At 43.5% G+C, this 18,185-nt stretch overlaps 1 protein-coding gene across 1 annotated transcript; it reads left to right on the top strand.

Moving 5' to 3' along the window:
- Positions 1-374: 374 nt before the first annotated feature.
- LOC122055135 lies at positions 375-17,701 on the top strand. Its single transcript, XM_042616519.1, has 5 exons — positions 375-542; positions 15,143-15,301; positions 15,421-15,472; positions 15,660-16,386; positions 16,939-17,701. The coding sequence occupies exons 1-5, from the start codon at positions 375-377 to the stop codon at positions 17,699-17,701; spliced, it is 1,869 nt and encodes a 622-aa protein (XP_042472453.1).
- Positions 17,702-18,185: the final 484 nt, after the last annotated feature.

Genomic DNA, 18,185 nt, shown 5'->3' with positions numbered 1-18,185 from the left:
GGGACGGCGAAAAACAATAAAAAGAAAAAGGAAAAAGGAAAAAGAAATTAAAACTTTTCCTTATTAAAACAGGGTAGCCTAAACAGGCTTTTTCCGGACCCCGTTTTTATCCCCGTTAACTCGTCCATACGAGCTCCGAAAAATTTCCGAAAAATGTCCAAAAATTCCGGAAAATTTCCTTATTCATAATCGCCTATTTTCGGTATTTTACAGCGTTGATCCCTCTCGGCAATCTGGCCAACATCCATATGCAACAGGCTACTGGGGTAAGCGTGTTTTCTCAAGTCCTTTATGCGCTCTTTCCGATCGGCTACTAATGATTTTGTTAATTGCAGAGATGGGTAGAGGAGATCGCTGTCTCCAATCGTCTGGCGATGGTGGACGAGGAGCTAAAAAGATTAAGGAGTTCCGGCGGCTCACCTTCCCAGGGTCCATCATATGCTGAGCTGCAGAAAGAGCTCAAGAAGGCCGAAGACTTGTTGGCAGCTGAGCAGAAGAAGACGGCCGATCAGGCCCACACTTTGGCCGAGCTCAATCGACAGGTCAAGACGCTCGACCAAAAAATAAGCCTAGCCACCACTCGGAAAAACACTGCTATCTCCGATCTGGAGAAAAAGAACGTCGAGGCTCGGGGCCTGGAGCAAAAGGTTAAAGAGCTGATGGACCAGCTGGCCGACGAGAAGGTGGCCCATTCGGATGAGGTGACGAAACTAGAGACTGCTTTACAAGAACACCAGGCAACTGCCGATGCTTCCCGAGCGGCCCTCAAAGAATATCAGGAGGCCGAGCCAGGCCGGGTTGCCGCCTTGAGGCAGAATTACATCCGTTCGGCCGAATTTTCGGAGAAAGTTTATGAACGGATGTACACTGCCTTTGAACTTGCCATGGCTGCCACGACAAACTACCTGAAGTCCAAAGGGCAACTTTCCGATTCCGCCACCATCCCAGCTCAAGACCAGGCGACGCTCCTCAGCACCATCCCGAAGGATCTTTACGATTATCTAGAATAGAAGTTTATATGTAATTCGGCCACTCGGCCAAAAACTATCCCTTTTTGTAATTCGGCCGCTCGGCCTTAATTCCTTTGTTTTCCATGAAAAATTTATCTGCGTTGTGCGTCTTCGTTTTTACTTTACTTTGCATGCTTGTGGGTGATTGATCGGAGCCTATGACACACAACTTGGCCAACAAGGCCTCCCGAGCGGGCGTAGGTGACATTCGCCTTCACTACTTTCCCTCGCCGCGTATCTTCAAACGTCTTTCGATCCGGCCGGAGGGTTTATAGTCGCCGGCGCGACTCTCGATTTTTAACGTCGGAGCTCGACGGACTTCCGGCCGGAGGGTTTATAGTCACCGGCGCGACTCTCAATTTTTAACGTCGGAGCTCGACGGTCTTCCGGCCGGAGGGTTTATAGTCGCCGACGCGACTCTCGATTTTTAACGTCGGAGCTCGACGGTCTTCCGGCCGGAGGGTTTATAGTCGCCGGCGCGACTCTCGATTTTTAACGTCGGAGCTTGACGGTCTTCCGGCCGGAGGGTTTATAGCCGCTGGCACGACTCTCGATTTTTAACGTCGGAGCTCGACGGTCTTCCGATTCGGCTGACGATGCCTTATACTTGCGCTAATTTTCTGATTTTTTACTCCTGCATTTCAAGTATACAGCCGAACGAAAAGTATACAGAATACATTACATTGGCGTACCTTTCACCCCGCCCAATAAGGTTGGAGGTGGTTCGTGCTCCATGGTCGATCCAGTTGCCGTCCGTCTTCATCCTCCAGATAATAGGCACCCGAGCGGAGCTTTTCGATGACTTTGAAGGGGCCCGCCCAAGGAGCCTCCAGCTTGCCAACGTCCCCGACCGGCTTTACTTTCTTCCACACTAGGTCGCTGACCTGGAACGCTCTAGGGATCACTCGCCGGTTGTAGTTCTGCTTCATTCTCTGCCGGTACGTCATCAGTCGGACAGACGCCTTGGCTCGCTCTTCGTCGATCAAGTCCAGCTCCATGTTCCTCCGCTCGGCGTTGTCATCATCATAGTTCTGGATCCGGACGGACTCTATACCGACTTCAACTGGGATAACTGCTTCACCGCCGTACACCAAATGGAATGGCGTGACGCCCGTTCCCTCCTTTGGGGCCGTGCGGATAGCCCATAGAACACCCGGCAGCTCGTCCACCCAGCTTCCTCCCATATGGTCGAGTCGAGTCCGAAGAATGCGAAGAATCTCCCAGTTGGCTACTTCAGCTTGACCATTGCTCTGGGGATACGCCACGGAAGTAAAATGTTGTTCGATGCCATAACTTTTGCACCATTCTTTGAACTGCTTCCCGGCGAACTGTCATCCGTTATCAGATATGAGCCGGCGAGGAATGCCGAACCGACAGATTATATGCTGCAAGATAAACCTTTTGACCATCTGCTCGGTGATCTTGGCCAGTGGCTCGGCTTCCACCCATTTGGAAAAGTAGTCGACCGCCACTAGAAGAAACTTCCGCTGACCGGTCGCCATAGGGAACGGACCCACGATATCCATTCCCCACTGATCGAACGGGCAAGAGACAGTAGATGCTTTCATCTCCTCCATCGGTCGGTGGGAGACGTTGTGGTACTTCTGGCAGGAGAGGCACGATGCGATGGTCCGAGCGGCGTCAACTTGCAGTGTTGGCCAGAAATATCCGGCCAGCAGGATCTTCCTGGCCAGCGATCGTCTGCCCGGATGCCCTCCGCACGATCCTTGGTGCACTTCCTGGAGGATGTACTCCGCGTCTTCCGAGCTCAAACACTTTAAAAGTGGGCGGGAGAAAGCCTTCTTGAAAGTTGGTCTCCAACGAGTGTGAACCGACCGGCTCTCCTCCTCAATAGCCGGGCTTCCTTCCGATCGGAAGGTGTAGCACCCGAGCGAAGAAACTCCATGATGGCTATCCTCCAATCGCTCGGGAATGCGAGGCTTTCCATCCGGTCGATGTGCGCCACCAAGGATACTTGTTCAATTGGCTGCTGGATAACGACTGGTGATATTGAACTTGCGAGCTTGGCTAACTCATCTGCCGCCTGGTTCTCTGCTCGGGGTATTTTCTGGATAATAACTTCTCTGAAGTGGGTCTTGAGCTTTTTGAAGGCCTCAGCGTAGAGCTTGAGCCGAGCGTTGTTAATCTCAAAAGTGTCTGAGAGCTGTTGAGCGGCCAGCTGAGAGTCTGAATGGATTGTTACCCGACCGGCTCCCACATGCCGAGCTGCTTGCTAGCCGGCTATGAGGGCCTCATACTCCGCTTCATTATTGGTGGCTTTGTAGTCTAGCCGAACGGATAGGTGCATCCGTTCTTCTTGGGGAGAAAGTAATAGCACACCAATCCCGCTCTCGAGCCGAGTAGACGATCCATCCACAAATATTTTCCACAGAGCTTCGGGCTCGGGATTTTGCACTTCGGTAACAAAATCTGCTAAGGACTACGCCTTTATCGCCGATCGGGGTTGATACTGAATGTCAAATTCGCTTAATTTCGTTGTCCATTTGATGAGCCGTCCGGGCGCTTCTGGGTTCAGCAGCACTCTTCCCATTGGGCTATTTGTCCGGACGATGATTGTATGTGCTAGGAAATAAGGACGAAGTCTCCGAGCAGCGAGGACCAAAGCAAAAGCCAGCTTCTCGAGTCCAGTGTAGCGAGATTCAGCGTCTTTTAGAATATGGATCAAGAAGTACACGGGTTGTTCTTCACCGCTCGTCCTCACTAATGCCGAGCCCACTGCCCGCTCGGTTGAAGATAAATAAATACAAAGCGGCTCACCTGCAGCTGACTTAGCTAGCACGGGCAAGGAATTCAGGTAGGTCTTCAGCTCCTCAAACGCCCGGTCACATTCCTCGTCCCAATGAAACTTAGTAGCTTTGCGCAGGATCTTGAAAAAAGGGAGGCTCCGGTTGGCAGTCTTGGAGATGAATCTTGACAACGCAGTTATCCGATCGGTTAGGCGTTGTACTTCCCTTAGATTTCTCGGAGGCAGCATATCTTGCAATGCTTTTACTTTGCTGGGATTTTCCTCTATGCCCCGCTCGGTCACTATATGGCCCAAGAAACGCCCGCCTTTTGCTCCGAACAGACATTTCTGAGGATTCAGCTTGACTCCATACTTCCTCAGCGTTCGGAAGGTCTCCTCCATGTCCGCAAAAATATCAGTCGCTCGGACGGACTTGATGAGAATATCATCCACGTACACTTCTAAATTGCGTCTGATCTTCTCTTTGAATACTTTGTTCATCAAGCGCTGGTAAGTTGCTCCTGCGTTCTTCAATCCGAACGGCATTATATTGTAGCAGTAAGTGCCGTCGGCTGTGACGAAACTAACCTTTTCTTGATCTTCTCGGGCAAGCAGCACCTGGTGGTAGCCCTGATAGGCGTCTAGCATGCATATTAACTCGCACCCGGTTGTGGAGTCCACCAGTTGATCAATCCGGGGTAGAGGGTAGAAATCCTTCGGGCATGCTTTGTTGAGATCCCTGAAATTGATGCAAACCCTCCACTTGTTGCCCGGCTTGGAGACGAGCACCACATTTGCGAGCCAGCTCGGGAACTGAACCTCCCTTATATGGTCGGCCTCCAGGAGTTTCTCAACCTCCAATCGGATGATGACATTTTATTCGGCGCTGAAGTCCCTCTTCCTTTGCTTCACCGGCCGAGCGTCCGGTCGGACGTGAAGCTCGTGCTGTGCTATACTCGGCGAAATTCCCGGCAACTCATGCGTCGACCAAACGAAGACGTTGCAATTTCTCTGGAGACATTTGATCACCTCCTTTTTCTGACTTGCCTCCAGATCGGCCGCAATGAATGTGGTAGCCTCCGATCGGGTCGGGTGGATCTGCACCTCCTCTTTTTCTTCATAGACTAAAGAGGGTGGTTTTTCGGTTATGGCGTTCACCTCGATCCGTGGCGTCTTCCGCGCGGAATTAGCTTCAGCTCGGACCATTTTGATGTAGCATCGTCGAGCCGCCAGCTGGTCTCCTCGCACTTCTCCAACTTTATCTTCAACCGGGAACTTGATTTTCTGGTAGAAGGTGGAGACGACCGCTCGGAACTCACTGAGCGTTGGTCGCCCCAGGATAACATTGTATGTTGAGGGAGAGTCGACCACGATGAAGTTGGCGGTCCGCGTCCTTCTGAGCGGCTCTTCTCCCATTGAAATAGCCAGTCGGACTTGCCCGACCAGTAGAACTTCATTGCCCGTAAACCCGTAGAATGGGGTTGTCATGGGCAACAACTCGGCTCGATCGATTTGCAGTTGGTCGAAAGCCTTTTTGAATATGATGTTGACCGAACTGCCCGTATCAATGAAAATACGGTGAATAGTATAATTAGCTATTACCGCTTTGATAATGAGGGCGTCGTCATGTGGAACTTCGACTCCCTCAAGGTCCCTGGGCCCGAAGCTGATTTCGGGCCCGCTCGCCCGTTCTTGACTGCAGCCGACCGCATGGATCTGGAGCTGCCTTACACTCGCCTTCCTTGCTCTATTGGAGTCACCTCCGGTCGGCCTGCCAGCGATGATGTTGATTTCGCCGCGGGACGTGTTGCTTCTATTTTCTTCCTCCCGGGCGAACGACCTAGGCCGCTCCTTAGACATCCGGGGATTGTCCTCGTGCCTCTGAGGATGATGCCGCTCGGGAGACTATCGTTGTCGCCTGTCGCCGATCCGCCGATCGGCTTCAGAGTGTCACTGTCGCCTGTCGGATGATGGCGATCGATGATGGCTACTCCGAGGAGCGGGGTGGGCGATCAGGGGAAGGCTTCGGCAATCTCGTGTGTTATGCGTGTCGGTTCGGTGGAACGAACAAAACATAGAGGTCCATACCTTCTTCTTTGGTTTGGGCCGCTTGGCAGCTACCTCTTGGACGGTATGGGACCTCGCGTGGTGAGAGCGGATTGCCTCGGCACGCGGTCCTCTGGGCGGTTCCTGGCGAGTGACAAGCTTCCACTCGGCAGGGGCTAGCCACTCAGAAGAAACTTCTTTTCTTCGGGCCGCCTGGCCTTCCTCTACATTAATGTACTCATTGGCCCGGTGCAACATATGATCATAGTCTCGGAGCGGCTTTCGAATAAGTGAACGGAAGAAATCACCATCCACGAGGCCTTGCGTGAATGCATTCATCATTGTTTCTGAGGTGGCTGTTGGAATATTCATGTCCACCTGGTTGAATCGCTGGATGTAAGCTCGAAGTGACTCCCTAGGCTCTTGTTTGATGGCGAATAGACTAACACTAGTCTTCTGGTAACGCCGACTGCTTGCGAAATGGTGGAGAAAGGTGACGCGGAACTCTTTAAAGCTGGTGATAGATCCGTCCGGCAGCCTCCAGAACCATCGTTGCGTCGATCCCGAGAGGGTGGTAAGAAACACCCGGCATTTCACTCCATCTGTGTATTGATGTAGTGTAGCTGTATTGTCGAACTTACCTAGATGATCGTCCGGGTCGGTGGTTCCGTTGTATTCACCGATCGCCGGGGGCACATAGTGCTTTGGCAGAGGGTCCCGTAGGATGGCCTTTGAAAACTGCCGGTTAATCCGCTCGGGGGAGGCGTCCGTTCGGGGAGCCTTGCCTTTTCTGTTGTCTCGCTTGGGCGCCTCGTCGGATGAAGATCCTCGATCCCGGTTAACTGTTGTAACTTCAGGAGGCGTACGGAATAGGGCCTGGTGAAACGGAACCGTGGCAGGCGGTGCTTCCGCTCGGCCTCCTGATGCTGACGTCGCTTGTTGCTCCGGTCGCTCGGCTTGCGCTTTCTGCTTCTGTTGCTCCACGAGATTAGCTGCTCTTGTCTCGATTAGAGCGTCGAGTTCCTCCTGGGAGAGCATCACGGTGTGCGGTCATCCAGCTTCATCCATCTATTCCGTCCGGATGCAGGTAGATTCCCACAGACGGCGCCAATTGATCCTGTCCGAACGCTGAATCGATGGACGCTGGGCACGTGGCGCTCTCCGAATCGATGTCGTGGATCTCTGACCAGCCGTATGGAGCTCCGGTGAACCTGCAAAGAAGTCGGGCCGGGAAGGGGTTCCCGGCGACGACCCTCCGACGCTCAAGTCAGGCAAGAGGAAACTATTAAGTGGTTTCTAATATCAGAGATCGCGTACCTCCGGCGAAGTATGAGGCCCCTTATATAGAGCTGTGAGGAGGCTTATGCACACATACCGAGGCATATACGTGTCCTCTTACCATACCTCAGTATGGGCTTGCCAGAGGAGCTTGCCTGACACCATACTGCTACAGTCCGAGCACTTCTCTGATGGGATAGTAGAACCTTCTGTCATAGGACTCTGTGCATGGCTTGGTCTTCGAACATGCTTGTTGTCAGAAGATGTTCATTTATCCTTTTGTCTTTTCTCTCCCCACGCCGAGCGCCCAGCCGCTCGACAGTCCCATCACGTCCGACCGGACGCAGGTACTGGTCCGCTCGGGATATTCCCTGTCGTGTGCTCGGCTGAGACTGTTCCTTCATAGCATTGCTGCTTTTGGCCTCAGCCGAGAGGGCCACTCGCTCGGCCCGACGACCTTGTTCACCAGGAGCGTCGGAAACCAGACTCCCCGCCGGGTTGTCTTTGATTCTCTTCTGACCCGTTCGGCCGGTTGACCCGATCCTTACCCGATCGGCCGAACCTCATATTGCCCTTGACTTTTGACCTCTACGTGTTATTGACTCCCCTTAAAGGGGTCCCCCGTCCTTACCGCCGGATCAACCAGTTCTATATGTGTCCAATAGCAACGGTTTACCAACCGCATCAAAAAAAACTCAATTGAAGCGATTTTAAGAGCGATTAAACTTGACCGATTCTATTGGATATGCTTTTACAACCGCTTCATCAACCGCTGCTAATATTGCGGTCCTAATGTCCAATTTTTTTGTAGTGTTACAGCCAGCATAATATGAATCAAAATAGCCAACTAACTTAAAGTTTGATATTCTTAGGTACCACATTCCTACACTTACAACTACTTTTAGATATCTAAATATTCTTTTAACATTTGATAAGTGAGATTCTTTAGCGCATGTTCGATATCTAGTGCACATACTTACTACAAATAATATATCAAGTCTGCTTGTAGTTAAGTAAAGTAAGCTTCCTATCATGCTTCTATAATGCTTTAAGTCAACTAAATTACCATTTGGGTCACTATCTATGTTTATGGTACTTGCCATAGGTGTTTTTAGTTTTTTAGAGCTTTTCATACCAAATTTCCTAATTAGTTCTTTTGTATGTTTGTCTTAGTGAACATAGTTTCTTTCTTTAGTTTGTTTAGTTTATAGTCCTAAAAAGTAGTTTATGTTGGGGATCTTGTGGCTGGCTAGAAGAGGGGTTGAATAGTTGTTGTCCCCAATTGATCGCCTCCTACGTATTTGTTAGTTGCGCAGTGAAAATCTAATACTAAGTACAAATACGAAAGCTAAAGACTAAAGGAAAGGAATGCAAATCACTACACGTCGATTTACGTGGTTCAGAGATAAAGCTCCTACTCCACAGTTGTCCGTAAGATGGACGATCCCTATCTGTCGGTGGATTAGCCCCCGAAAACTCTAGCTAGCACAATCCTCCTTGTCGGTGGAGAAACCTCACCACAACTCGATCAAGAACACCTTTTTTGCAACGAGAGCTTAGAGACTCTAATTAAATTTTAATCAAGTCTAATTTCGTCAACCAAAGCCAGCCACCCCAAACTCCACTATATAGAGCTTGGGAAAACTGCCTTGCTGTTTTACCGTTACCAGTCGACTGGTGTTTTAGGAATATACTTTGGTGACAATTTTCTAATTTGGCCCTGATGATATCTAAAATATCAATTTAATCTATTATAAATTTGAACTTGTTGAACATGTGAGCATGCAAGATTTTTTATTTCTATTTTTAATTTATAATTTATAATTTTTATCTTGTCCAAATCCTCTAATCGATAAGACGTTGCTAAAGTTCCTTTTAACTTATTATTTTCTTTTAATAATTTTTTATTTTCTATTTCTAATTTGCAAGAACTTTTTGACAATATTTTTATAAATTTAAATAATTTATCTGGATGTAGAGATCGTACCTGACTTACCTTGTCGATCTCAGAATCTGATGCTCCCCCTATAGAGTTGATTTCTTCTGATGTTTCTCCCCCTTCATTGATGCTCTTGATGCTCGTCTATGATGAACTTTCATTGTCTTCAGGTTTCGGCTATAAGAAATATTCCGGTAATTTCCTCAGTCTCAAATTCTTCTGATGATGACTTAGTGTCCGTCGAGAAGTTGGATTCGATTTCTTTTGGTTCTTCGTAGAGTTTCAAGAACTTTTACCAAAGTTCTTTTGCACTCTTGTATTTGCCGATTCTATTGAGATCCTGGGTAGGCAGAATACTCAGAAGGTAGAACTCAGCCTTACCATTTGCCATAAAAGTGTTGTGCTGCTTCTCAGTCCATCGATGCTCCTCAAGTTCTTTTCCTTCTCCACTTTTAGGCATATCAAAATCATACTTAATCATTAGTAAAATATTGAAATTAGTTTTATAATATACCTCTATTTGATGTCTCTAAAACGTGAACTCCCTCTCGAATACTGATGGGTAGATGCTAGCTTTGGTCATTTCTTGAGCTTCGGTCAACGGTTAGTTCTTCTGAAGTGATTTGGCTCTAATATCAATTGTTGGTCCTTTGTAGCCAGCGAGAGAAGAGTGAATAGCTTTAAATAAAAAACAAATACCTTTCTTATATTTTACAACTTTATTAGAACAGACACTTGTATAGAAAAGAAACTAATTAAAAAGAAATGGCCACTAAAATGCACTTGTATAGACAAATACCTTTCTTGTATAGAGATTTTACTTGGTTTACAATCAGAAGATTGTTAATCCAAGACGTTAAAAAAGTCCACTAAAGTCTCCTTTAGGTGGAGAAGCATCTTATAGCAGTTAACACACTTAATTACAAAGCTAAACTGAAAATATATCATTTATAAATGTTCTGTTTAGCTTCTGGGATCAGGGCTATATTTATAGTCCTGATCGGGGTGCTTGGAAGAGTTCCAGGCATTTGGACGTGAATAGAATTTTATCCACATCGTACTGGATCACGATAGCACATATTTTGATAAGTTTCTGGTCTGGGCGCCCAAACAGGGCTGAACCGGCCTACGACCACGGGCTCACACCCGGGGTGCCTTCGCTGCCTCGAGTGATCCGGGCGCCCGGACCAGGGCAACTCGAAGTTGACTTCATATCCGGGTCTTCCGCTCCAGCTTTGCTTTGGGTGATTTCGGTCATCCGGAATAGGGCTCACTCGAACCCCTTTTCCGGCCTTCTCGAGTAGTCTTCCGCTCCGACTTCTCATCCATTGGAATCGCCATGCATTTCCTTCTCGTCCGTTAGTGTACTCTTTTGTATCATTTCGTCCCTCGGACGCACTGAGCCCGTCGATTCTCTCCCGTGCCGTCCTTCTCGCTAGCTACGTATTTCGCTCGGCTTCTTGTGCTTCTAACTTCCTACACACTTTGACATAGGGTATCAAAACATAACAGAACCTAGCTTGACTTGGCTGATTACATCAGAACTACCACAGGGTACTTACAATAACTCCTAAGATGAGACACTCATCTCTAATTAGAGCCCTACAATAAGATGTACATTGTAGCTATATCTCATCATGTACTAACTACCTAAACTAAATCCTAAATCCAATTAGGAAATTCCTAATTGATATGATCTACACTTATACATAGGATATCAAAACATAATAGAATCTAACTTGACATGATTAATCACATCAAAACTATCACAGGGTACTTATAATAACTCCTAAGTTGAGACGCTCATCTTTAATTAGAGCCCTACAATAAGATGTACATTGTAGCTAAATCTCATCATGTACTAATTAGCTAAACTAAATACTAAATCCAATTAGGAAATCCCTAATTGATATGATCATTAACCCTAACCATTAATTAACTTCAATTAATCTAATCATTGATCAAATTAGGGTTAACCCTATTAACCCTAACCATTCCACAACCTAATTAGATTAGGTTTATATATGAACCATCTCCCAAAACTCACTAAATTCATCCATTAATCAATCCAACACAAATTAATCAAATTTTATAATCAATTAACCCATCATTAAATCTATTGTATCAACTACTAAACATGATGAATCAATAGGATGATAATCTATTGTGCACGGACATTGGTGATCAGCTAGAGGCGGCAATAACCACTACATCGGGCTACGACAGTGGTTGCTAGACTCGATACAGTGGGGTCAAACTGGCCGATGACAGCACTCAACGTAGTGAGGTCAGCGACGTCGGGCGAGATCAGGCGACACAGACGCAAGAAGAAGATGATGAGTCTCGACGGTGACCATGACTTCATGGATCTGGCCTCATGCGAAGGGAGGTGGCCAACAATGGGGGAGAGACTTGAGAATTAGGGCACAAGTGAGGGGTGGCGTAGCGGCGGCCCGTGCTCGCAACAAGGAGCAAGTCCGCACAGGCACGCATCATAGATGTGTGGGGGAAGGGAGACAACTTTGCAATGGCTGGTGGCATTTCGCGACAACGATGACAAATAAATAGACTTTCTCTAAACCTGATAGAGAACACTTATTATTCAAAATGTCATACGAACTCTGTTTAAATCTCAAAAAAATTATAAAAATTCTTAAAAAATCTAATAAAGTTATTTTTCAAATAACATTTATTATTTAATTGTCGTATCTTACACTATTACCACATCTGCTACGTCTAGGCCACCAATAATCCAGTATCCAAAAAGTTCTATGAGAACTACGAATTATGGACATGGCCACCCACCAAGAATAGAAAGAACTCCATATACAAATAATAATCCCTTACTTCGAACTATAGGGAAAAGAATACTACCAAAAATTACTTATTTCAGGAAAAAATTAGTACTTCTAAATATAGCTGAGTGTGATGACCTTTAGATGTATGATACCTATCTAGAACAGTGGATTGTTTTTGTTAGGAGAGATTACCAAGCTAGACATGAACTTCATATAGAAACTGGAGAAGTCATGATGCGTATAGGAGAAAATTACTGAGGTCATGTAGCTAGAGCTGTATGGGAAGCTTACAAGGTAAAATTTCCAGAAGAAATAGTTCATATAGTAGCTCAAGGAAATAACATCTTAAACTTTTGTTATAACATCCATAGATTTTTAATAACAAGAGATGCTAATACAGGATTAGATATACAACAAAGGGAAGCAAGGAGAGGACTTAGAACATCTTCAACTATTTAGCTAGAACCGGATTAAACCTTTTTGTAATAATTTCCTAGCACTTACTGTAGTATTAAAAAATTATTGTAATCCGAAATTAGGCAAAAGGCTTTTTAGTAAATTACCAGGAGAGTTAGGTAAAGAAATTTACAAAGTCTGGATAGACTTAAAAATAACACCCCGATATGATAAAATGGGAGTTTAAATCCAACATATCATTTCCATACTTAAGGAAAAATGTACTTATATACAAATACAAAAATAACTTTAAAAACAACAATATAGTTTCTGTAGTTAAATATATACTCTGTAACTATATGGATTGAACGAACATAGGTACAAATAGAGAAAAAGCCCGACCAGACCAACCATTCAACCTAAACCCAAATTCAAGCCTACAAAGGGCTACTATTTAAAAAAAGAAAGGGAAAAAAGCCTTATTTAAACAAAGATAAACATGTTAGGAGGTTTAAACCAAAGAAAATATATGTCGATACTATAACTTATTTTGCTTGTAATGAACCAGGACATCTCTCTTTTGCATATCCGAATAGAAAAAACTTATATACAAGAGAGACTAAATTAGTCTCTTATACTAATTTGGACATAATAGAAATTCAAGATGATGTGTCTGAAACCTCCTCTATTTACTATATTATTTCTGTAGAGGATATAGAAGAAATAACTACTTCCTCTGATTATTAACTCGTCAACTCATTCCTAGACACCCCATATACACTGGCAGAAAAATACGAAATCCCTAGTGAGACATTCTAGCCAAAAATTGAGGACTTAACAAAACAATGGGAGGACTTGGACCTAGATAACATGAACCTTATGTTTACACAGTCCATACCACATATTACTTTACTAAAATTACCAGAATGTTCTCATGATTGGACCCTAAAAACAGGAATAAATAATATTCCTTGTTTCTTATGCAGGTTTTATCCAGTCATAGACAAAAGAGGAACCTGTAAGCTCTGCAGGAGACAAATTTGTAATATATGCTTACAACAAACGTTTAACATCCTTATACCTACTGCTCAATAAGTATGAGAGAGTACAAGAAATGTGCTTTTTGAAACAAGAGTCTCAATTTTAGAAACTTGACTCAATCTACTAGAAGCCTTGCTAGCTAATCTCTACCCCTATAGTTAACAATCGAGGCAAAGGAATTGTGATAAATGAACCAACATCGGATACTGAATTAGTTTTCATAAAAACTCCAGTATCTGCAACACTAGACGAACTACTAATATCAGAGTTATTTGTCTAGTCAATATACACTGATATAAATTTACACTACATGCTTTTCTTGACAGTGGAACAACTAATTGAATAAATGATGAAACCACTATATTCTCAATCATACCTTTAGAACTCATTAAAACAGTCGCTAACCCACTGGTTAATACCCAGTTTGATCGTTAACAATTATCCTGTCATAAGTTTGTTATCAATACTCACTTAAGGTTTTATACAAACTGTGGTAAATTTGCCCCCTCCCCCCTCTCACTACCCAAACTTTGGATTCAACCCCTTCTATAACCTAATCTCCACTTAATTTTGGGACTTAGTTTTTTCATTGCTTAGGATCAAGCATTGTTCCTTACAAAAGACTATGTTATTTTTCTCTCTACGTACACCTATCGTCTCTCCAATTATTTTTGACTACCCTTCTACCATCCGAAAGTATGGTGATACCCTTACAACCTAGAAGTCCACACCTATTTCCACCATCACTAATAAGGATATATCTTCAACATCTACCTCTATTACTAACAATGATACATGCCACTGTATAGATTAGACTTCTTGTAAAGGTTGTAAAGGTTCCTATTTATTAACACAGGAACTATCATGTGCATTAGCATTCAACGAACTACAGGAAAACTAACAGTACTTAGTTATACAAGCCTTTATAAAATGGAAACTTTTATAGAAGATCCTAGTAATTCAGACTTAGACCTTTCAGAAGATTTACTTTCTCCCATATATTTACTGCACTTAATAAAGACACAACCAGACCTAGATTCTTTGATATCTTGATTAGAAAAATTAGAAATCATAGGCGAGAATCCTACCAAATATTAGGAACGAGATAAGATTTATTGTAAATTAGTAATAATAAACCTAGACTTTACCATAAAAGCCCAAGACTTAAGATACACGAATTGGGAAGTAGAAGAATGCACAATGCACATCAAATAATTACTAACTCTGGGAGTAATCCAAAGATCTACTTATTGGCATAGAAGTCCAGCTTTCATAGTAAATAAAGGATTTGAACAAAAACACGGACAATCTAGAATGATTTTAAACTATAAAAGACTTAATGATAACTGTCAGAAACACGGATATAAGATATCTGACAAAAAATCAACTTCTAAACAAAATACAAAACACAAGATGGTACTAAAAAATTGATATGAAATCATGATTTTGACAAGTTAAGATGCATCATGATGTTGGTGCGGGAAGCATCCGACAATCGAATCCAAGTTTTGATAATGGCAAAGGATTCAAAGTTAAGTCTTGTTGTGATCTAACGTGCTTGATTGAGTGTTTCAGGAAAGTCCTAACTGTGGTTAGGCAGGTGAAAATCCTAAGGGGTGGTAACCTTAGGTCCTAGGGGGCGGTAACCCTAGGTGGAGGAAAACCCTAGGGGGTTGTAACTCTAGGTCATAGGGGGTGGTAACCCTATGCGGAAAGTCTTGACGGGTCGAGAGTTTCAGGCAAAAGTCCTAGGGGGTAACCCCAGAGAAAACTTAACCCACTGATGCTTGATGTAGTAAAGAAAGAGGTGACTAGACTTCTACGGGCAGGTATCATTTACCCTATTTCTGATAGTAAGTGGGTAAGTCCTATTCATGTGGTACCAAAGAAATCTGGAGTGACAGTTGTGGCTAATGAAGAGAATGAGTTGGTGCCTATCAGGGTGAAGAATTCATGGAGAGTTTGTATAGACTACAGGAAGCTGAACCAGGCAAGAAGGAAGGACCATTACCCTTTGCCTTTTATTGATCAGATGTTGGAGAGATTGGTGGGTAAGTCACATTATTGCTTCCTTGACGGTTACACAGGATATTTTCAGATTTGCATCGCACCAGAGGATCAGGAGAAGACTACTTTCACTTGTCCTTTCGGTACATTCGCTTATAGACGTATGCCATTTGGACTCTGCAACGCTCCAGGAACCTTTCAACGGTGCATGGTGAGTATTTTTGGAGATTTATTAGCGCATTGCATGGAGGTTTTTATGGATGATTTTTCTGTATAGGGTTCATCTTTTGATGCATGTCTAGGAAATTTGTCTAGGGTTTTAGATAGATGTATCGAGACAGACTTGGTACTTAATTTTGAAAAATGTCACTTTATGGTTGAGCATGGTATTGTTTTAGGACATATAGTCTCTAGGAGAGGAATTGAGGTAGATCCTGCTAAAATTAGTGCTATATCTTCTTTATCTTACCCCGCATGCGTGCGGGATGTTCGAGCTTTTCTTGGTCATGCAGGATTTTACAGGAGATTTATTAGAGACTTCAGCAAGATTGCTCTTCCACTGTCACAGCTTCTTCAGAAAGATGTGGAGTTTCAATTTGATCAGAGGTGCAAGGAAGCTTTTAAGAGATTGAAGGAGGCTTTGATTTCTGCACCTATCATCAGGCCACCGGATTGGACATTACCATTTGAGCTTATGTGTGATGCTTCGAATTTTGTCATTGGGGCAGTTTTGGCACAGAGAGTAGAAGGAGCACCACATGTGATCTGCTATGCATCGAAGACTTTGGATTCAGCTCAAGCCAATTACACCATGACAGAAAAGGAGCTTCTTTCTATTGTTTTTTCTTTGGATAAATTTCGTTCATATTTGCTTTGTTCTCACGTGGTTGTATTTTCTGATCATGCAGCTTTGAAGTTTCTCCTCAAGAAGCCTGATGCTAAGCCCAGATTGATTAGATGGATGCTTCTACTCCAGGAGTTTGATTTGGAGATTCGTGATAGGAGTGGGAAGGAGAACTTGGTTGCAGATCATTTGAGCAGAATTGAAGGGGAACTAGATCACACAGCTATTGATGATGATTTTAGAGATGAGCAGCTTTTTAGGGTGCATGGTGAGTCTCCATGGTATGCAGATTTGGTTAACTTCTTAGTAGGTAAAGTTTTTCCTGTACAATTTTCAAAAGCTCAAAAAGATAAATTGAAAAGTGATTCCAAATATTATGTATGGGATGATCCTTATTTGTGGAAATTTTGTGGTGATCAAATCATTAGAAGATGCATACCTAATTTGGAGTTTCAGTCTGTATTATCATTCTGTCATTCATCTGAGTTTGGTGGCCATTTTGGACCACAACGGACAGCTAGGAAAGTGTTAGAGTGTGGTTTTTATTGGCCTACCATATTTCGTGATGCCTATGTTTTTTGTAAATCATGTGATAGGTGTCAACGAACTGGGAACATAGGACCTAGGAATGAAATGTCTCAAAATTATATGTTATTTTGTGAGATTTTTGATGTATGGGGTATTGATTTCATGGGTCCATTTCCTGTCTCTTTTGGATTTTCATATATTTTATTGGCAGTTGATTATGTTTCCAAATGGGTGGAGGTTATTCCCATCAGGACTGACGATTCTTCAGTTGTTGTGAGTTTTGTCAGGTCATATATTTTCTGCAGGTTTGGAGTGCCTAGAGCAATCATCAGTGATAAAGGGACACATTTTTGCAACAGTCAGATGAAGGCTATGCTGAGTAGATATGGGGTTTCACATAGAATTTCTACTTCCTATCATCCTCAAACAAATGGACAAGCTGAGGTATCAAATAGAGAAGTGAAGGCAATTCTTGAGAAAACTGCGAGGCCTGATAGGAAAGATTGGAGCAAGAGATTGGAGGATGCTCTTTGGGCCTATAGGACTGCTTTTAAGACTCCTATAGGAATGTCTCCTTTCAGAATGGTTTATGGTAAAGCTTGTCATCTTCCAGTGGAGATTGAACATAAGGCATTTTGGGCCGTGAAAGCTTGCAATTTTGAGGTTGGCCTAGCAAGAGAAGAAAGGAAGTTACAACTTCAAGAACTTGAAGAAATTAGGTTGGAAGCTTATGAGAACGCACGGATCTATAAAGAGAAGACCAAAAACTTTCATGATAAGCACATTGTGGGTAAGGAATTTCATATTGGTGACAAGGTGCTTTTATATAGGTCACGGCTCAAATTTATTAAAGGTACATTGAGATCTCGTTGGGAAGGTCCATTTGTTGTTACTAATGTTTTCTCTTATGGAGTTATTGAGATTAAGGAGGAGTCTTCGGGCCGGATTTTCAAGGTGAATGGGCATCGACTTAAAGTTTTTTATGAAACCAATAACCAAATGGAAATGGAGATAGTGAAACACGTTGATGCCATCTACCCAGTTAAAGGGGAGTTTGTTCCAACTTAGCTTTTATTTTTTGCTTTCACACAATAATATTCTTTTGCTTTCACAACTTAGCTTTTAGTTCGTTCCTTATGGCATGTTTAGTTTCTTAATAAATTCTTTGGTTTACAAATAATAGTTTAGTGTAAGAAAATAAACTCTCTACTGTGAATAAAAATGGTACCCCCTTAGCAATTTTTCTATAACATATTAGAAGTAGAGAATGTGAGACAGATTTGAATATCTATTTTTGGGGCTTAATGTCAATTATGGATTTCTAATTTTCTCAAGGTTGCAACTTAAGAATGGACATTTGATTGGTAATTGAATTGATACTTTTTCATACCTAGTGAGGATGAACCTTAATTGAGTGATGCACTTGTGTTATTACACTCTAGCGCTTGCTTTGATTCTTTCAAAACCACAATCCAATAGATTAAATCATGTTTTTGGAGGTAAATCTATTTGTTTCTTTGTTCCACACAAATTCTTGCTATTCTTTCTTGTT

Source organism: Zingiber officinale, chromosome 3B (assembly GCF_018446385.1).
Source record: "Zingiber officinale cultivar Zhangliang chromosome 3B, Zo_v1.1, whole genome shotgun sequence".
Classification (NCBI taxonomy): domain Eukaryota; kingdom Viridiplantae; phylum Streptophyta; class Magnoliopsida; order Zingiberales; family Zingiberaceae; genus Zingiber; species Zingiber officinale.
The sequence above is the reverse complement of the archived record's forward strand: the minus strand, read 5'-3'. Positions and strand labels throughout refer to the sequence as shown.